This window comes from Oncorhynchus tshawytscha, linkage group LG20 (genome assembly GCF_018296145.1).
Source record: "Oncorhynchus tshawytscha isolate Ot180627B linkage group LG20, Otsh_v2.0, whole genome shotgun sequence".
Taxonomy (NCBI): Eukaryota; Metazoa; Chordata; class Actinopteri; order Salmoniformes; family Salmonidae; genus Oncorhynchus; species Oncorhynchus tshawytscha.
The window spans coordinates 40853901-40876215 of record NC_056448.1 but is presented as its reverse complement, the minus strand read 5'-3'; the positions used below and the strand labels follow the sequence as shown (position 1 = coordinate 40876215).

The window sequence follows — 22315 nt, the reverse complement described above, 5'->3', positions numbered from 1 at the left end:
TCAGGGTATGAAATATTGTTCATATTGCAGCAGAGGCTTAATGAGAGAAGAGGGCGGTAGAGGCTATTTTTAACAAGGGGTATTTAGTTACAATGCTGGAGAGCTGAAGCTGCATGTTTTTCCCCCATCGTGTCTGATGGAAGCAGGCAGTGGAGGAGATCGATTCAGTTCCATTTCATTTTTATTTATTTTTGCTGGTGAATAAGAAACCCAAAACCGGGAAGCAGAGAGACATAACGGTATAGAGCCAACGGCAAGCTAGTGGTGGATTTTTGCAGACCAAGCAGTCCACTGCGGCGGACATTGTCTGAGAGGGCAGTTTCCCCTAAGTGTGATCAAGGACAGACCATAATGCATTGCGCCAGTGGACCTCTGTCTCATCACCTCAGGGACGACACCAGAGGTTAGAACTCGGTCACCTCAGACACAGAGAACATAATGCCACACTACTCTTGCCTACTACACTGTGACAGCACACTATGTAAGACTGTGCTCTGATCATTTGAAAACACTGAACATGAGCTATAACATCACACAACACTTAAAATAAGCTGTAACATACAGTATGTAACAGATCATAATTTTACACATACACAAACCGGGCCCAAAATTAAGATTAATCGTGTAGGCTGTTTTGTCATGTTGATGAGAGCATCCCAACGGCCTCATGGATCATAGTTTGACAAGAGAGCTGGGCGATACGGACAAAAATCCATATCCCGATAAATTGACTAAATTATCACGATACGTTTACAACATTAATGTGCACCACAGTTATTTTTTATATTACCCTTAAAACTACTACTACTGGTTTGATGGTTGTAGCTACCAAATTGTCCCATTAACAAATCACCCATATTAGCAAACTTACCTCATTTCAAAACGTCACATAACTCTACTGAAGGCTATTTATCGTAGTGAACGATATCTGCAAATGTCCACGATAAGTGGTCGGTATGGTCGGTGTCAATAATTTAGGGTTGATCGTCCCAGCTCTAGTGTTGAGTAACTAGAAGTACAGAGCAGAGTACAACTGGAAATAGATGTTTAACTACAATGATGCAGGAACATGTAGTATATAGTTGAAATCAAGGCTGGGTTTTTAGACATTTAAAAAAAAGTTTTCAATTAAAATCGTCAAAAATAAACAAAATTGGCTTCTTAAACAAAAGAGCAATTTCTCAAGCAGGAATTTATCTAGGACTGTCTGGGAGTGGTCTGAGTGGGGAAACTGAAAACGAGCTGTTATTGGCAGAGAGGTTTGGAACTCTTTCTTATTGATCTATTAACTAATTCACCGCACGGTGATGTCACCATGAAGATCGAAACTCCCTCACACCAAAACAGGCTGACTTTTCAGGTGGTCTTTTCAACCAGCTCTTACATTAAAAGGCATTATCAGAATTTTCACATGACTATCACAACCTCCGTGTGGAAATATATTTAAAAAACACAGAATCACATTTTTGACTGCACTGGGCCTTTAAGAAACCTTAAAACGTTAAGACCAATACATTATGAAAATAACTTGTTCTCTCATGGAAATGGATTTTCAAAAAATGGATTTTCAACTAGAAGGCTGAAAGAGCAAAATGTTAAAGCAACAATCTTGTTTCCACATTAATGGCGTTACTAAATTGGTTGAAATCAATATTCTATAAATGTTTCTGCTGTCAAGGATGCTTCCTTTTGCATAGATTGATCATTATGTCTGCCTCGAGTATGGCTGCAAAATTATTACCATCAACTGATATCTATGCTGCCATTTAATACAACAACCACCCCAATTACCATCAACTGATATCTATGCTGCCATTTAATACAACAACCACCCCCATTACCATCAACTGATATCTATGCTGCCATTTAATACAACAACCACCACCATTACCATCAACTGATATCTATGCTGCCATTTAATACAACAACCACCCCCATTACCATCAACTGATATCTATGCTGCCATTTAATACAACAACCACCACCCCATCAACTGATATCCATTTAATACAACAACCACCCCCATATATCCTATGCCATTTAATACAACAACCACCCCCATCAACTGACTATGCTGCCATTTAATACAACTGATATCTATGCTGCCATTTAATACAACAACCACCCCCATTACCATCAACTGATATCTATGCTGCCATTTAATACAACAACCACCCCATTACCATCAACTGATATCTATGCTGCCATTTAATACAACAACCACTTTACCATCAACTGATATCTATGCTGCCATTTAATACAACAACCACCCCCATTACCATCAACTGATATCTATGCTGCCATTTAATACAACAACCACCACCATTACCATCAACTGATATCTATGCTGCCATTTAATACAACAACCACCACCATTACCATCAACTGATAACAACCACCATTTAATACAACAACCACCCCCATTACCATCAACTGATATCTATGCTGCCATTTAATACAACAACCACCCCCATTACCATCAACTGATATCTATGCTGCTATTTAATACAACAACCACCCCCATTACCATCAACTGATATCTATGCTGCCATTTAATACAACAACCACCCCAATTACCAGCAACTGATCTCCATGCTGCCATTTAATACAACAACCACTCCCATTACCATCAACTGATATCTATGCTGCTATTTAATACAACAACCACCCCAATTACCAGCAACTGATCTCCATGCTGCCATTTAATACAACAACCACTCCCATTACCATCAACTGATATCTATGCTGCTATTTAATACAACAACCACTCCCATTACCATCAACTGATATCTATGCTGCCATTTAATACAACAACCACCACCATTACCACCAACTGATATCCATGCTGCTATTTAATACAACAACCACCCCAATTACCAGCAACTGATCTCCATGCTGCCATTTAATACAACAACCACTCCCATTACCATCAACTGATCTCCATGCTGCCATTTAATACAACAACCACTCCCATTACCATCAACTGATATCTATGCTGCCATTTAATACAACAACCACTCCCATTACCATCAACTGATCTCCATGCTGCTATTTAATACAACAACCACTCCCATTACCATCAACTCAATCTCTATGCGTCTATTTCTTATCAAAAGAATGTTGGATTATCAAGAGACTCTTAATGATCTGAACGATGAAGCCATATCTTCTCTTCAAATGTTAGGACAGATTAATTAAAACATAGTGCTAGACTCCCTCCCAATGCCAGACAGACGTTTCAACAAATGGTGAGCAGAGGGTTTCTTGCAGCTTTTGGCTAACGACTGGGATCATTAATCAAACAAAGTAAAGGGTGCTGACAAAGGCTGAGTCCCAAAAGGCACCCTATTCCCTACATAGTTCAATACTTTGACCAGGGATCTGTATAGGGAATAGGGTGAAATTTGGGACGCAGGTAATAAAACATGACATATATAACAAAGTGTGACTGGCCATTATGGAACGGACAGAGCTACAGCATCAAACTTTTAATGAGGATGTTTTCACAACGCTTTGTTGAGTGTCCTGTCAAAAAAATAATGAATAATCTGGAAAGACACGGCCTGACTCGTCGACGCTTACAACAACGTTGGCATGGTAATCATCACTGATCCATTAGGGTTTGTTTTAAGGGAATGCTTTGGGAGGGAACACACACACAACCCTGTCACTGTTTGTGCAGCAAGACCACCCTCTCCTCTGATGGACCAGTCCCCTGTGTGTGTTTGGCAGTGTGTGCATCTGGTGAGGACAGATGACCAGCAGGCTAGGTGTGCCTCTCTGTGTGTGTGTTGTCAGATGATTAATATCACCACAGCTAGGCCCATGTCTACAGGGGAGGGAAACTGACGTTGGCTGACATGGGACTACACAACGATGACGGATGGTACTATAACAAATTAAACATCATGGTGATGTGGTCCTGTGTGGTTCAACTGGTAGAGCATGGCACTTTCAAAATGTCAGGATCGCAGGTTTGATTCCTGCTGGGGCCACACATACAAAAATGTATGCACTCCCTACTGTGCCTTTGGATACAATAATGTCCTAAATGGCATATAAAATGGGGGTGGGGTGGGGGTGGGGGGGGGGGTAGGTAAATTCACATCCTTATAAGGAAATGTTTCCTGTCAGAGATGGAGCCTTGAGGCAAATATCTTCCAGTTCAATAAATTGCTTCTAAGCGTGGAGTTTAAAACGCTGGGCTGGCTTGCATTGTTAATGCAGCCTGTAGCTGTAAATCGCAGTCACTTGAAATTCCAGTCAGAAAAAACACACCCAGAAGCAGGATTCTGATTAAACTAAAAAAAATACTGTTTTCTGAGTTACACCCATTCTTTCAATTTCACACCATAACTAATGATGGTGAAAGGAAAGGGGATTGGATAGCCATTTCAATGGCTGTTGACAGACTGCTACAGACCCCCAATGTCTGTTTAGCTTATACAATATTTATATAGTATTTGTCCTATTACCCACTTGTACAAGTGTAACAGTATAAATTTAGACCGTCCCCTCACCCATACCCGGGCGCGAACCAGGGACCCTCTGCACACAGTAACAGTCACCCACAAAGCATCGTTACCCATCGCTCCAAAAAAGCCACGGCCCTTGCAGAGCAAGGGGAACCACTACTTCAAGGTCTCAGAGCAAGTGACGTCACAGATTGAAACGCTATTTAGCGAGCACCACCGCTAACTAGCTAGCCGTTTCACATCCGTTTCACAAGTATGGAATTGAAATTATTTTTTTGCATATCCCCGCCCCTGGAGCAATTGGTGTTAAGTGCCTTGGTCAAGGGCACAGCAACAGATTTTTCACCTCGTCAGCTCCGGGATTCAAAACACTGACCTTTTAAAATTACTGGACCAACGCTCTAACCTCAAGGCTACGTGCTGTTCTTTGGTGGCAGATATAATTAATTACACAAGTACATGTGAAGACATAACAATAAGTACACGTACACAGTGTAATTGATGAATATTCATCATAATCCTTAGCAATGTCCAACTAAACATTCTAGAAACAAACCTCATGTTAGCTATATATTTTAAAATGGCTCCTTAAAGTGAAATTAGCAGGCTCGAGGAGAGTATTATGTTATAAACATTTCATCTCGAGCCAATCGCTAGCTACAACATACAGAAAACTTGTGACATGCTTGTAGATAGAGTATCCTATCCACAAACCACATCCCTTGGGTATCTGAGCACCAAATTAACTGCTTATCTGCTCTGTTAGAGAGGAAGCCCATTGTCTCAGACCACGTCCTGTGTGTGTGTGAGACTACTCCTGGCTATTAGGGTCTCCGTGCTTGGGGCTACTCCTGGCTATAGGTTAGCAGTGCTATCGTCTGATTTAATTAGCAGTGTCACCTGATTGGCTAATTACTCTCATGCGGTCTTCTGTTTATTTCCCGTCAGGGTTTTGTGTACAATGATGAGGAGCCTCATCATATATTACAGCTGTTGACAAGGAATTGGTTTGCGTTCTCCCACACTGGAGAGACTTTGTACAGGCAACTACGAATGTATGTTCTGATGAGAACAAACGCCGACAGCCACTCTATAGACATCACTTGGAATGCAACAGACTTTCCACAGAGTCCTATTTTTGTCAATGCTCTAGCTCCTCCGACAACAACCTCATCTCAGGTCTATGAACCCTGCACGTGCTGCGGATGGATGCCTTGGCAACAGCGCAGCAGTCCTCCCAGCCAGTGTGTGGAGGCCTCCGGGGCTGCTCTTCTACCGGCAAGCTGTTGAGTCATTAGGGAGACCGGCCAACCTGATTGCTCTCTTTATTCTGGCCCCGGGGCCTCCACACAGCGCTGCTTCCTGTTTAAACATACTGAGGCCTCCCTGACTTGACAGATTTGAACAAAAGGATGGCTCTGAAAAACCAACGGGAGTCTACAGAGTCAGCTGGGGACGAGCTCAGAGGAAGGCCTTGGGAAGAGGAGCAGTTTGATGGTTATTCAGCTTGGGGGTTTTGTATGCCCTGTATCGTCTAGACTCAGCAACGGATATAAATGGAAGAAAGGCTGTGAAGGATGACAAATCGACATAACTGAACATTTACATTTTACAACTAGATTTCAGTTTTCAGAAATCCCAGATGAACAATTCCCAGAATAATTCAGGAATAAGTAGGAAGGGCATCATCCAACTGGGAAAATGTCCAGAATTGTTCAATCGTAGATGGGAGTGAACAAACCTGAAACTGTCAAGGATTAAGTGGATAGCTTTGCTCTACCGTGTATCCTTAAAACCCCATGACTATGCCCTTTGTAAAACCATGCATTTGGGCACTTCCAAAGCCCTGAGAGAGCGAGAGACACTTTGAATATACTTGTATGATAATTAGGGACTACAGTAGCTGAGCCAAGAGGGATAGTATTGCAAGGGTATTGATTTGCCTTAAAATATTCCTGTCAATGATTAAGTGGCCACCTTTGCAGTAGTAATTAATTAACCCTGGCTACAAAGTAAAAACTGCCCATTACAGGAAGATCTTTAATGGTCTTTAAATGCTAATCCATATTGTCATTGAGCAAACTTGTCTCAAGGCTGAAGGGAAATCTTAAAATATGGCTGGCCACTTACATCCTTCATATATATCAATTCAATTTAAGGGCTTTATTGGCATGGGAAACATATGTTTACATTGCCAAAGCAAGTGAAATAGATAGTCAACAATAAAAAAATTGTAAATATTACACATACAAAAGTTCCAAAAGAATGAAGACATTTCAAATGTCATTATGTATATATACAGTGTTGTAATCTCTGCTTGTAGGCAGAAAATTAGGATTCAGTTAGACTGAAACTAACATCCTGGGTTCAAAGGACATGCTAACCTTGATCTTGGGCTTGATGTGGGACTTTTTGAATGCATCACCGTGAATCATGCATGGGCTAGAGAGGTTGTCCAGGTCCACCATTGTTGCATGATGATGATGATGATGATGATGATGATGTCAGGACTCTAGCCACTCCCGCTCCAAAACTTGCATTAACATGCCCATCACCAAAAATGTTAAGAACATTTTGAGAACACATGTTGTGGATATGGGAACCAATCCCATCACTCTTTGCCATCTCTGGATGAGTTGACTGTCTGACTGACACCCACTGTCTGTCCCTGTCCTCCATCCTCCTCTGACCCACGGTGAGACTGACACCCACTGTCTGTCCCTGTCCTCCATCCTCCTCTGACCCACGGTCAGACTGACACCCACTGTCTGTCCCTGTCCTCCATCCTCCTCTGACCCACGGTGAGACTGACACCCACTGTCTGTCCCTGTCCTCCATCCTCCTCTGACCCACGGTGAGACTGACACCCACTGTCTGTCCCTGTCCTCCATCCTCCTCTGACCCACGGTCAGACTGACACCCACTGTCTGTCCCTGTCCTCCATCCTCCTCTGACCCACGGTCAGACTGACACCCACTGTCTGTCCCTGTCCTCCATCCTCCTCTGACCCACGGTCAGACTGACACCCACTGTCTGTCCCTGTCCTCCATCCTCCTCTGACCCACGGTGAGACTGACACCCACTGTCTGTCCCTGTCCTCCATCCTCCTCTGACCCACGGTGAGACTGACACCCACTGTCTGTCCCTGTCCTCCATCCTCCTCTGACCCACGGTCAGACTGACACCCACTGTCTGTCCCTGTCCTCCATCCTCCTCTGACCCACGGTCAGACTGACACCCACTGTCTGTCCCTGTCCTCCATCCTCCTCTGACCCACGGTGAGACTGACACCCACTGTCTGTCCCTGTCCTCCATCCTCCTCTGACCCACGGTGAGACTGACACCCACTGTCTGTCCCTGTCCTCCATCCTCCTCTGACCCACGGTGAGACTGACACCCACTGTCTGTCCCTGTCCTCCATCCTCCTCTGACCCACGGTGAGACTGACACCCACTGTCTGTCCCTGTCCTCCATCCTCCTCTGACCCACGGTGAGACTGACACCCACTGTCTGTCCCTGTCCTCCATCCTCCTCTGACCCACGGTGAGACTGACACCCACTGTCTGTCCCTGTCCTCCATCCTCCTCTGGTCCACAGTCAGACTGACACCCACTGTCCGTCCCTGTCCTCCATCCCCTGAGGCCTGAGATGGATTAGACTAGGGTCATGTGGCAACAGGGGTCATTATGGCAACACTGAAACCGGAGTAAGAGGATTTCACGGAAATGAATGGTCTATGGTCACAGACCTAGCTTATCATGATAATGATGATGCTTTACTCTTATTGAACCAATTAAGTTGATTGAGAGCACATTCTCATTTACAGCAAATTGGGAAGAGTTGCATTGGGGACATTAGGTGCTGAATGAGCTGATCTGAAGCCAAGAATTGCTGAAAAATAAAGTTGTCAAATTGTGTTTTATTTTTTAAATAAAGTTTGTTTCATGGAGCTTTGATTTTAATGATGAACTTTTCCAGCACTTACTTTCAGATGAAAAACAATAGGGTAATGGATGCTGAACCACGAGGGGATTGTGTTAATGGAGTGACAGGGGACTTCATTTAAGAGGCTGTGTTTGATGAAAGCGATTCAGACAATCAGAATGTACTTCTTTGTGCGTGGGCCCCTGAACATATACAGATTTAAAATCAAGTGAGTGATGCACACGGAGGAAGAAAACATGAGTAATAATATATATCTCTGTACCTTTTGATTGTGGACTGCTGGGCGTGCAGCACTAAAACTAGGAACGGCATCTGTTCACGAATCTTCCACTTAAAGATGCACTACACAGAAATCGCTCCGCCATTTCTAGGTTACTAAAATGCTAATATTTTGCCTAATTTCAGTTTGTGTGACAAAACAAGCAAGTCTAGTGTAGAGGATCATTGTACCATCTAAAGCGCTGTGAAATATTTTTTCCATAACCAAAAACAGCTGTTTTTATTTTTCAGCTGTTTGAAGCTAGTGTACAAAACCGAAAGTAAAAGACTCAAAAATGAAACTTAAGAACGGGAGGCATAGAAATAGCGCATAAAAAATATATCTACCGCTTCTTAAGACTTGCTTTCGATGAGAACGACAGATCTATAACACACATTTCTATGTGAATTTTGGTCGGGTCGCCCAGAAATATTGCAGCTTTAAAATCTAAAAACACCAAGACCTGAGGTTACATATTCCTTCTTATCACAAAACTGAAAGGAAACATGAATCATAATTCTCCTTGAAAAATTCAAAGACATATGCAATACTTTAATTTCTTGTGGTCAAGTCAACGGTTACTCATTGGCTTTGTACATCTTCCTTGCACATTCATAACAGCAACAGAATGAAGCATATGAATACAAATGTTAAAACAGAACCTGACTAATTTATTGAAAAATAGTGAAGTCCACTATGGAGGATGATGGAGTGCTTTTATCAACAAGTGCCCTTGTTACATCCATGTTGTTTTTTAAAAACTATTTATTTTACCAGGTAAGTTGACTGAGAACACATTCTCATTTACAGCAACGACCTGGGGAATAGTTACAGGGGAGAGGAGGGGGGAAATCATGTAGAATAATACCATATAGGCCTGGGAGAATTCAGATTCCTTCAGTTTCTAACGACACATTATCATTTACATTAGGCACTGTACCAAAAATAACAAGATTACCATTTCAAGGGCATGCAATTGCAGCATAAATGCACAAAATGCCCTCTCCCGCTTTAATGTATAAACACGTAGTGTAAGAAATGACTAGGGACACACAAATAATTGTGCTGCCCATGTTCATGTTCATGTGTCAACCCCCACAAGAAAGCCAAGCCAGGAGATGTTCATAGCTGTGTGGCTGAGTCGAATGTCCTCATGTCAATGGGCTACTGTGGACATCCACAGAAAGGCAATAAAACGGACCCATGACAATGGACAAATGCTAATGCCAAACCGCTAATCGTGGCTCAACATCAGATGGAGCTTTATACCAGACAATAAACCTGAGTGACCGTTATCGTTACCACACCAGGGCTATGCCAACATTAAGCCCAACTCCACATATCTACCACGCATAAGGAGAATGTTCAGAACAGTTTTGCCACTGACAAGTGAGAGAGGTCATTTCTCTCAAGGTCAAAGTTTCACCGCGGTCACGTTTCAGGAAGGACAACAAAGCAAAGACAAGCGAGTGTAATCCCTGATGGTCAAATGTAAATTCTGAAGTACTTTAACCTCCATGAGATTCCCTAGAAGATCACTGTGGCGACATATAGAACTATAAAAAGGTTTGAAACATACCAAGGGTTAAAACAAGGCATCATTCACCAAAAGCTCATCAAGCTTTACAGACACCGCCTTTGACCATGACGCATGAAAAGGTTTTTCCTCGACTGACGTCAAGCCTGTGTCATCCCTGACTTCACACTGCTGGTGGTTGGTTACCTGGGCATTGTTTATTCACGTTGGCCTCACTGGGGCTGTTCATCTATTTCAAAACACCTATTGCACAACCTCACAGATACTGTATAGACTTGGGCGATATACCGTATATACTGGACGGTATGATTTTCAATACTGTTTAGGGGGGAGGGAGTGCGCCACTGCTTATTGTTATAGCATTAAGTATAACTATATAAGAAGTCTAATTATATCCAGCTCAGCACTCCAGCTATGCTAACTTGCTAGCTAAGTGGCTAGATGTCAAGATCAAGCTTCTTGGTTACAGCAGAGACATGGATTGTGTGCCATTCAGAGAGCGAATGGGCAAGACAAAAGTGCCTTTGAACGGGGTATGGTAGTAGGCGTCAGGCTCGGTTTGTGTAAAGAACTACAACGCTGCTAAATAAAAAATAAAAAATGCTCAACAGTTTCCCGTGTTTATCAACAATGGTCCACCACCCAAAGGACATCCAGCCAACCTGACAACTGTGGGAAGCAATAGAGTCAACATGGGTCAACATCCCTGTGGAATGCTTTAAACACCTTGCAGAGTCCATGGCCCAACGAATTGAGGCTGTTCAGAGGGAAAAAGAAGGGGATGCAACTCAATATTAGGAAGGTGTTCCTAATGTTTTGTACACTCAGTGTATGTCTAAACCAATAAGAATTTATTTTCCATAAGCACCCCGGTTTAGCCCTCTTGAATCAGTGTTGTCTGCCAAACAAGGAAGGAATAGCATTTTTATTTATTAGCCTAATAATAGATTGCGTGTGCATCATGTCTGCATCCAACAATGCAATGAATCAAAATTAAAAGCTGTGACTTGCTCTCATCCGTCTCTAAACATAGAATCCATAGTCTTCACTTTATTCACTTTAATTGACAGAAACTGATTAAACATGGAGGCAAATCAGATTTGTCAGGCAGAAATGATAAAAGTAATTGGCATGAAATTATACGAGTCCGGCTTGCATTATACGAGTACGCCTGCATCATTCAACTGAGTGACACTTAATTTGATTCTTAAAACTCCGGTCCGTACACCACATCGTGTCTTCAAGGATTTCCGAGGCATTTTTGTGTTCACAGGCAACTTCTGACTCATTAATATGCTATATACTGAATCCACACTTCAAAATAAGAAGGTTAAGGAGTTAACAGATAAAAATAAAATGCCTGACTGTAAAGGAAAGAGAATAACGAGCCTGTGCTCCAGAGGAGTCTTCAGACGGTCAACAATGGCCCCGGAGAGACTTAATATCCCTGTCTTCTCCACAGGTGTTGTGGGCACTGAGGCAACTCGTATGGGGAATTAGCACAAAGCTCATCAACAAGGTGGGAAGAAGCCCAACAGAGCACAGTAGGAGTGGGAAGACTAGGGATCACACACGGCACAGTACTAAACCTTGGACAGTTTGTCCTCCTCTGTCTGCACGGCTATCCTGCCCCCACAAATAAGGGCACGCCAACCGTTACGGTGAGCAGGGGGCTATTACACAGAAAGGGCCTGTCATAAAACTCCACTCACCGGTGCGTCAGAATTCGGCGTTGTAACATCACGTTGTCTCAACAGGTTCCGCCAAGCATAGCTAATGATAGTTTCCATTTTACGCCTTGAATCCGTGTGTGTCTTTCAGACAAACAGACTGAGTGATTCATCCACTCAGCTTTTCTGACAAGGGTATAGATGAGAGAGAGTGATGGAGTTTAGCTCTATAATAAACTACCCTAGTGGTTTTACCGTCTCACTATAATCACCGATAATGTTACTCATGGTATTTATTGGCATTTTAATGTCTTATTTTTTATGGTGGCTCTGCAACGGATGCAAAGTCGTCGATATTTTGGCATCTTTTTGTCAGAGTGCATTTCATACAGGCCCCAGTGAGACACATTGTTACAGTAGCATAGTCTAAATCGTTAGCTGGGCGTTTTATGATTGCCAAAACACTTCAGTAGTATGTGGAGTAACAGCACTGCAGTCATGTGAAAACTGCATCAATGTACGGGGATGTGCAAGGAGACTATGGTGGGAAAGGACATGTTCACTTTGGCATAAGAGGCAATAATGAAAATGACATGATACATTGGGCTGTTGGCCAGAGTCCAATACGACAAAATGGCTTGAGAATGAAACTGGGCTAAACAACGTGTGGCCATCGGTCTTCGTGACAGGGCCACACCCAGTGGAGCCACTACAGTCAGATCCCAGAGGACAGTCTGGCACGAGAAGGGATCCAAACCAGATTGCTTACGGTTGCATTCCACACCTGAGCCATTTGTCTCTTACTGGCAACACTGAAGGTGGAAATACAAGTACTATAGTCTGAAACCAAGTTTATGACAAAAGGTACAGTGGTGGAGGTTTTACATGGTCTTTTTGCTGACATATCACAGTAGCTGATAGATCCTATTTCTTATGGTCAAGGATTTGGTGACAATCAGAAGTCCTTCAGAAGCTATGTTATCGAGTACGTTTGAAGACCATCGACTCTAGATGCCCATCCAAGCCCTTGTCTTACCATTGGTTCATGTAGTGCTAAATAGGTGAGATAAATCACAAAGTCTGGGTACGGACCTGAAATGTATTCCCATTTAATTAGCTTGAACAGAGGGGGGAAAAAAGGGCCTTGGGGAAAGCCCACAATCTAATATTTACAGTTGCATGACAGCTGAACCCCAAAAAATATTCAGTCGGGAGAACTTTTCACAGATTTGTCCCAAATACAATACGTCTTCCTGCCAGACACAGTTGGTTTCTATGTAGACAGTTGGTTTTAAACCCTCTACTAGCTGACCTATGTATTAATAATTTAGGGTAGACACCGCATGAGATTTTCACAACACCTCTGAGCAACATCCAGAGAGCCTTTTCTATCCATCAGCTAAAAAGGCACTCAGGATTGAAGATGGGGATTTCTGGTATTACCTCAGGTTCAGCGTAGAGGCCAACCAGATGGGGCATCATTAGGTAATGGACCTTGTTTGATAAACAGCACAACGGATGCACTTTCATCAGCAATTAAGTATTAAATCATGGAAAGGAACCAACGTTGTAAGTTCTAGAATCTAAAAAAATGAATTTACACTTTTTCGGAAGTAGAATTTTTCATTCAGAAGTGGGAGGAGCTTATTTGATTTGCAGCGACGTCATCCAAACCGGAGGGTTCCTAAATGGACAGACACAGGAGAGGTGAGGCATTTCAATGAGGAGGACTTGGAAGAGAGACTGTTTTAGTACTTGCTGAGTCACTTAAATGGGGACGAAGGAACGCACAGAGAGAGCCATTACAGTCATCCATTTTGAATGGAAAATGGCGGCAGTACCTTCATTGATGGCAAAACTGCCCAGCTGTCACTTCATTTTAGCCTAATTAAATTAGATGCTGTCGCCTCAGATGGCCTTACGCCATAATAATAATAATAATAATAATAATAATAATTCATTCATTAACCCCTTAACCCCATTCAAATGCTCCCTCTCGCTACCTGGTTGTATACTGGACCATCAAACACAAAGCTCAACACCCTCGTAAAAAGACAGAGGGCCATATGTGTACGTTTGACTGTTTATAAAAGATCAAATAAAATAAAGAATACAATACAAAAGAGAGGGCTATTAAATGGATAAAAGCAAACTGATTAAGACATTGTTGGTTTACATTGACTCAATCTGCTTGTTGGCTATTATACCAAATTTCAGAGTCAGTCAAAGGAATCACTACATTTTCTCGGCATGCCAATTTGCATTGGTCGAAAGCACACTGCTGTCTGCACAGTGGCAGGAGAATTTATTCACACTTAAGACATGGTAGAATATGTCACACCTTCAGCTTGTGATGTCATGGAGGCTTCCGGCCGAAGGGACAGAGGGATTATGTCAGTGGCAACATGCATCTCTTTCTAATGCATTCCCATGGCATCCCACAAGACAATATACATCCTGGCCATGACATCTAATTAGCTCTGCAGATGGGGCTTGGTGGCGGTGAGAATGACTGCTGCAAGACCACACATACAAAGCAGGCCTTTATAGGCCACGGAAAGAGAGAGCTGCTGGCCCCTGAGGAGAGGGGGATGAGCTATTGTCAGGCCACTGCAAGATCTTTGAAAAGATGATATACACCAAAACCTTGTCCCTGCATGCCATACGAGCCAGTGGTCTTCCGCTGGGAAATAATATCAGCATTTTGCAAGTCATTTAAAATCAGTCACCACAGTGCAGAGCCACTGATTAGCATGTTAACAAACATCTCCATCTCCCATTGTTGAGGAATAAATGAAGAGGCTCTCGTGGAGATCCACCAATAGACTGAAAGAGGATTTCCGCTAAATGTGTCAGAGTAATATTCTTGATAGTGTCCTACTTAATTATAAATCTCTGAGGAGTGGAAAAATGAGACAACTTTACATATTGTATATATATAATTTAATGAAAACAGAATAAATGGTATATTTCTGGCATAAGATAGTCCAGTAATTTGAGAACCCCTGCAGATAGTCAGCCTCGGAGTCAACTATAAAATATGATAAAAGTTTCCTTTGGTTGATTATTCCAATGATGTTAATTATACACAATGCATTGTTTATTTTTGTATTTATTTAACTAGGCAAGTCAGTTAAGAACAAATTCTTATTTATAATGACAGCCTACCGGGGGGCCATGGGTTACCTGCCTTGTTCAGGGGCAGAATGACAGATTTTTACCTTGCCGGCTCAGGGATTCGATCCAGCAACCTTTCGGTTACTGGCCCAACGCTCTAACCACTAGGCTACCTGCTGGTTACTGGCACAACGCTCTAACCACTAGGCTACCTGCTGGTTACTGGCACAACGCTCTAACCACTAGGCTACCTGCTGGTTACTGGCACAACGCTCTAACCACTACCTGGCTACCTGCTGGTTGGTTACTGGCACAACGCTCTGGCCTGGCACAACGCTCTAACCACTAGGCTACCTGCTGGTTACTGGCTACCTGCTGGTTACTGGCACAACGCTCTAACCACTAGGCTACCTGCTGGTTACTGGCACAACGCTCTAACCACTAGGCTACCTGCTGGTTACTGGCACAATGCTCTAACCACTAGGCTACCTGCTGGTTACTGGCACAACGCTCTAACCACTAGGCTACCTGCTGGTTACTGGCACAATGCTCTAACCACTAGGCTACCTGCTGGTTACTGGCACAACGCTCTAACCACTAGGCTACCTGCCGCCCCACTGCCGCACAACTGTGGAAATGTCTTGAGATCAGTATCCAAGCTGATAAAGAGGGACTTTAATTTTCACCCAAAAAATGCCATTACGTCCATGTGAGTCACCTAACGATAAGACCACAGTAAAGCAGAGAGTGGAGAGCAACGTGGAGTGGGCCGGCTGAAGGAAACATTGACGGAATTTATCTAAGATCATTTATTCATCAAAAACATCAGAGAAGAGATAAAACGGCAGAAATAAGACGTTATTTATTCTGTTTTCCGTAACTTTTATGAATACAATAAGTTCCAATTTTTCTACTCCTCCTCAGCGCTTTATAATTTAAGTAGGACACTCATCCAGAATATTACAGTATAACGTGTCAGAGACACAATAGGAACTGTGATGTTTCCATTCTAAAATGGTGGGAAGAGCCCATTGATATCTCATATGGAGACAACTGGATTGCCAAAAGAATGAAAGCCATTTACTGTTTATTCAGTATGAGCTGACAACTCACTAATTGCTATGTTGGGATATAATGATAATGGTGTGACAGCGGCTGGTAGCTTAGCGGTTAAGGGCGATAAACAAGTAACTGAAAGGTCGCCGGTTTGAATCTCCGAACTGACTAGGTGAGACATCTGTCAATGTGCCCCCGAGCAAGGTGCTTAACCCTAATTGCTCTGGCTAAGAGTGTCTGCTAAATGACAAATGTAAGAGGTAGATCTGGAAAGCTGTTGTTTTTGCAAGCTGCCAGTACCACTGGTAATCTCTAATACTAGAGAACACAGATGTGCTGGATGGTCCTGTGAGGTGTAGCTTCATCACAGTACCACTGGTTTATCATTGTACTAGGAGAAGGTCAAAATCAAATCACTGCCTAGGTAAGGGAAGACTAATATTACCAATTTCAGCCAAACATCATATCTCAAGGTCATTGTAGAGAACACAAAGACTGAAGATCAATGTCGGGGAGGCAGCACCCAACACTGTTTCTGTTTGAAATGGAGAAAAACTGCAAAAAACTCCACCCAGGTTAAAGTTCCCATGTAGTCAAAAGAATTGTAACTTTAAAAAGCAGAATATAAAAGGCTGAATTGTGTCTATTCAGCAGATCAGTAAAGTAATGAAGCTTGTTGATATGGAGCTGAGCTTAGGCCAATTTATAAACTAGCTCAGTGGAAACTATCTAATACCCTGGTGCCATTGAATTATGAAAAGTAATCCCATCTCACAGTGGTCATATGAAACGCAACTACCTTTTATTACACCCACTTCTTCCTCTCCACACTCCCTCTTCCAGTTCTTCCACTTCATGTCATTAACATTCAGTATATTACGTAATGTAATCATGCCTATTTGCGCTATACGGCCAATATACAAATGGCTAGGGGCTGTTCTTACGCACTACGCAATGTGAAGTGCCTGGATACAGCCCTTAGCCGTGGTATATTGGCAATATACCACAAATCCCCGAGGTACCTTATTGCTATTATAAACTGGTTACCAACGTAATTAGAGCAGTAAAAATAAATGTTGTCATACCCATGGTATACGGTCTGACATCCCACGGCTTTCAGCCAATCAGCATCCAGGTCTCAAACCACCTGGTTTCTAATTAACATTAAATCTCAGTGGGATACATGGAGAACAGTATGTATGGAACCGTGAACACTACGGGTGCCTGTTAAGCTCAGCATTCGGGTCACGGAGGGCGACATCGTGGTATATCAGCTCTTCTCTATGAGCCACAATGATTCATGTGGAAATGGGAACAGAAAATACATACTGCAAAAGTCTGTATTTGGCTCTCTCAAAACAAGATGGCTTCCTATGCCTACTGCCTACTGCCTACTGCCTACTCAGTTCTGGCCTCTATGGGGAATAACTCATTAGCTTGGCTTGAGATTCATGTTCTGCTGTGCTACTGTAAATACACTGTTTCCTGATGAGACTGTGTTGAGAAGATAGCCGAAGGGGCAATTTACCCATGAAAGGCTTTCTAAAACAGAACAGGAAGGACCACTGGGTGTGTATGGGTGTTATCTGTCAAAGTAAGGCCGAGACCCTTCTGTTCTGTGAATGCACTCCAAAGCCGAGTATTGCTGAGAAAGTCATATTTAATAGAAATAACTCAATTATACAGAACTCGAGTGAAGAAGTTACTTTAACTTAAGGCTAAACCAAATTAGCAAGGGAATTGTGACAATAGGATGAAGACAAAACGAGTAGTTCCTAACATTTCAGTTCAGCCCAAACCCAAATGGAACGTCAAATGGACTGCTATTAGGAAACATCCAATGGGGAAAGAAAGTGCATTTAAACATTAGATAAAAAAGGATGCACCGATTGTATTGTAAAGGTATAGTCAACCAGCAGAGCATGCCATGTGTTTCAAACACAGAGTCATTTTTAATACTTTCTTTTCAGTGAAAGGTTTTGCAGAACAATTACAGGTGTGTTGTAGGTGGTCTCATACACACATGCAGTCATTTAGGAATGTCTGGCAGACAACTTAGATACACCTCCACATAGACTGACATGGCATCCGTACTGGCAATATTCGTTAGCTTCCTTCCCGTTTTCTAATTTGCTCAATGTGTCGAAGGCAAATAGGAATCACTATCACTTCTCCCATGCTTCCTGGTAGGACAGCTGACCTGCTTTCTTGGTATTGATTAGGTCTGAGATTACCAAAGCAGGCGATCACATTTCCAATTTAAAGCCCGAACAATTGATCATGCAGCTTAAAAGGGGGAGAACGTCTTGCCTCAGAGCAGCCTTTGATTCTACTAATGCGCGCATATAAAGCAGACACGCTACATTGGTCTTTCAATTTCTAAAATGTGCCTTCACTTGTGGTGGAACAAGCCAATTTTTATTTATTTATTTGAACCTTTATTTAACTTGGCAAGTCAGTTAAGAACAAATTCTTATTTACAATGCTAATGACTTATCTATTGTCATCAAGGCTTGGCTAGGATTTGGCCAGCTGTGTATGGTATGGTAACCCTCAGTAGTTCTAGATCTCAAGGCACATCAGTGAACAATCGTCAAGTGTGAATTAATTACTCTGGAGACTAATTTGCATGAGGAAATGCACCTAGGGAAGGAAGCCACAAAGAACCACAATATCTCCCCCAACTCACTCAGACCCACACCACCCCGTAGACTCAGACCCACACCACCCCGTAGACTCAGACCCACACCACCCCGTAGACTCAGACCCACACCACCCCGAAGGTCAAATATAAATACCATCAACCTGACTGAAATGAGGACAGCCTCAATTAAAATCTCACGGGGAACAGGGAATAAAGCTGCATGAGGACAAAAGTACCGGTAGAGTCTGGCAGCTTTCCAGCAGTTATAACTCGGCGGCTTGCAAAGTCATGGTAGAGAGCCGCTTAGCAGTCAGATAGCATTACTGGGATTGTCTTTCTCTGTGGCTCAGAGATAGAGGGGGAATCAATTAGTCTCCAGCAGGCTCTGACCTTGAAATGGAGCTCCGGTCTGGCAGGAGGAAGTCCCACTGCACCGCAGCATTTAGTTTTAGGAAGTCGTGCATCATCAGCTATTGATTTTTCATATTTTCTGGAAATGACTGGAAATCATGAGGAAGCTAGCATTGGGGGCCCTTTTGGCTGCTCACTTCCTGGTCATCATGGGCTAATTTCAAATATGCAGATGAGAACATATGCATTCTGTTTGGTGAGATGCTAAGGGAAATAAGAACCAGCATGGTATCACGACGGTTTACTGCATCGATGTGGTGTATGGGACAGCTATGGTAAGGGACAGCTATGGTAAGGGACAGCTATGGTAAGGGACAGCTATGGTAAGGGACAGCTATGGTAAGGGACATGTTTATGCAGTAGCAACTAATGTTTTATCTTATTAGCACTAACTGCCTGGGGTGGTTTTGAAAGGGAGTTTCTGTTTCTTACACACACACACACACACACATGCTGGTAATTCTTCAGAAGCTTTAGTCATGGCTACTAGCGCTACACTTCACAGCATGTCTGCTTTCAGACAGAGGGCTAAGCAACATGCACTATTATTCTCAGCATAGAGTTGTACAATAGGAAAAGCATCACGTTTTAAAATGCTTTAAAAACATGTCGAGGTAATGACCTTTTTGGGTTGTGTATTGCCGTAGGGTACACTGGACTATTTCACTGAATAGTATCACATGGTTTCCTTTCTGCCTGCTGGTACTCAATATGTTGACGTGCACCATCACATTATGAGTCTGCCTTAATTAAAGACACGTGCTTACTGTAGTTAATAGTTCTGCGTTTGTCTTAATCCGACACCCAAGTTCAGAATTCTTTCTAGATTAAACGTCAAAAGGCTAATGTAACTGTCAAGTTTTTCTGCTCTTACATGTGTCAGGTGACACAGTTCGATACAACACAGACCAAACGTAATGTATTTACTCAAGACAAGAGTCAACTGTGAGCAAACTAAAATACATAGGAATTACTAAGTGTGGCGTACTTACAGAACTTCGGGACAATAATGTCATTAGATTCCACAGTAGTTTGGGAGTAGGTTGGTTTTCCCTTGCTCATTGGTTTTAGGGTGGTAGAGGGCCCAGGCTGCGTGGGCGGGCCCGTGCGGTACCTCAATGCAGAGGTAGGGGTGTACTGAGTCACTCCGGTGGGTTTTCCCTCTACTATGACCTCAGGCTGTCCTGTGGTGGTGGTTGTCGGCGTGGGGACGGGGGAGGGGTGGGGAAATGACAATGGCAGATCCCTTGTGGGGTCAGCATAGATGGGGTCTTGTCCTCTGCGATCTGGGCCCAGGTGGGTGGGCGGCTCGTACTCAAAGATTTTGTCCACAAAGACCCACTTGAGGCCGGCGGTGCAGAGAGCTAGACTGAGCAGGCAGGCCAGGATAGGAAGGATGCAGATTTTCTCTGAGCGCAGGCAACCACGCACCTGTTCCATCTCTAAGCACACACAGCAGGTCCCTGCCAAGCCCAAGAATCCCAGGGGCCTTGCTGGTTCTCCATCGACACCCTCCTCCCCACCCTCACCACCTGCTGCAGACTCCGCCTCCTCTGGGGCTTGTCCTGGATCGGCGCAGGAGAGGGTGGGGGATGATGATGATGATGATGATTTGGGAAGGACGACCAGCCCGGCGGAGGAGTCCACCGCCTCCACTCCTTCAGTCATCCTCCCTCGTGCTCTCTCTCTCTCTCGCTCTCTCTCTCTCCCCCTCTCACGCCGAAGGATCTCTGGACGCCTGTACTCAACTCAAAGAGCACGGCAGCTGGCTGGTATCGTAAAGTGTGTTGTCCATTATCAGATCACAGTGGTGGGGGTTGGTGGGAGATGGAGGATGCTTTTCACAGCAGTGTGGGGTAACCTTGTTAACGTCTGGGAAGTAAGCCGACAAGACTTCCGTACCGGGGGAAAGAGATTGTCTTTGCAGGTTTGCTATCACAGCATTCTCACGGGAAACGTGTACACACGAAAACAAGTCCAGAAATAGAAACATCAAATTCTGAGCTACAACAAAAGTGGTTTCTTCCCTTAGATCTCTTGCGTGGTTCAGTTCCCTGGGCAGGACGAGTAGTGCGCTCACTCACCTGAGGACTTGAAGAGTGGAGCCGGCTGCTGTGTGAACGCTATTGGCAGGATGCGGCTACAGATGGGACAGAGCAGACCGGCACTGCAGTGGCAGGAGCAACATGCCGTCTGTCTGTCTGTCGGTCTGTTTGTCTGCTCAAGCAGTAGCCTAGTGGGGCTGAATCATCAGGGAGCAGCAGGTGCCCTTCCTCTCAGCAGCGCCGGAGAAACAGATAATTAGTGAAGAGAGAAACACACTCGTACATCGCGGAAGGAGAGACAATTCAGGACACTCCCCTTTTCCTCCTCACCACTACACTCCTCGCTCTCTCTCTCTCACCCTCTACCTCTCTCTACAAGGGCTCTCCTACTCTGAGGTATTGTCCACGCACTCTTCTCAGGCTGCTACCAGTCTGAACACAAAGCACACAGCTAAGCAAGTTCGTACTTGATCCAATTAGGGTGAATGGCAACGAATCACAGTCAAACAGACGGCTCTGGCCTCTCTCTCCCTCCCTCCAGCGCTCTCTCCCTGGACCATTGATTATGTTAATACAAAAGGGTGTTTTTTTTGTCAAGGGGTGGTAGCCAGTGAAACAGACATTTGATCCGTCCCAAGGGAACTGAGCTATTGTTTTATGGCTCCTCTCAGAATCTTCCTTCATTGGAGTGAATGAAAGGAAAAAAATTGACTGAAGTAATATTTCAATCATTGTCAAAGAAAATACTACCAATCGCCTGATTTACCAAACTTTTGGTTTATTTTTCAATGAATCACATTTATTGCTATGACGCTTTGTAGCGCTGACTCTGGGGATAAAGAACCACGTTAAGACAACGTTGAGGCACTATCGAGGAACTGACACCTTGTAGCGCTGACTCGAGATAAAGGACAACATTGAGGCACTATCGAGGAACTGACACCTTGTAGCGCTGACTTGAGATAAAGGACAACATTGAGGCACCATCAAGGAACTGACTCCTTGTCATGTTGACTCAGGGGATAAAGGACAACGTTAAGACAATGTTGAGGCACCATCGAGGAATTGACTCCTTGAGGTGTATCAAGAGTGCGAGAAAATCTACATTTTATTCAAACATACATACAGTGGGGCAAAAAAGTATTTAGTCAGCCAC

General features: G+C 43.5%; 1 protein-coding gene across 9 annotated transcripts in view; it reads right to left on the bottom strand.

Annotated features, from left to right (window-relative positions):
- Positions 1-22315, bottom strand: part of nrg1 (neuregulin 1) — a 155328-nt gene that overhangs the window by 22888 nt on the left and 110125 nt on the right. Inside the window, exon 1 of one of the 9 annotated variants that reach the window (XM_024415273.2) lies at positions 20107-21675. The exons of 7 other annotated variants lie outside the window; for them this stretch is intronic. In XM_024415273.2, the coding sequence (XP_024271041.1) occupies positions 20107-20782 (676 nt within the window). In that variant the 5' untranslated portion in view covers positions 20783-21675. Of the gene's footprint in view, positions 1-20106; positions 21676-22315 lie in introns of those variants that run through there. One more of the 9 variants, XM_024415276.2, reaches the window with a different exon arrangement.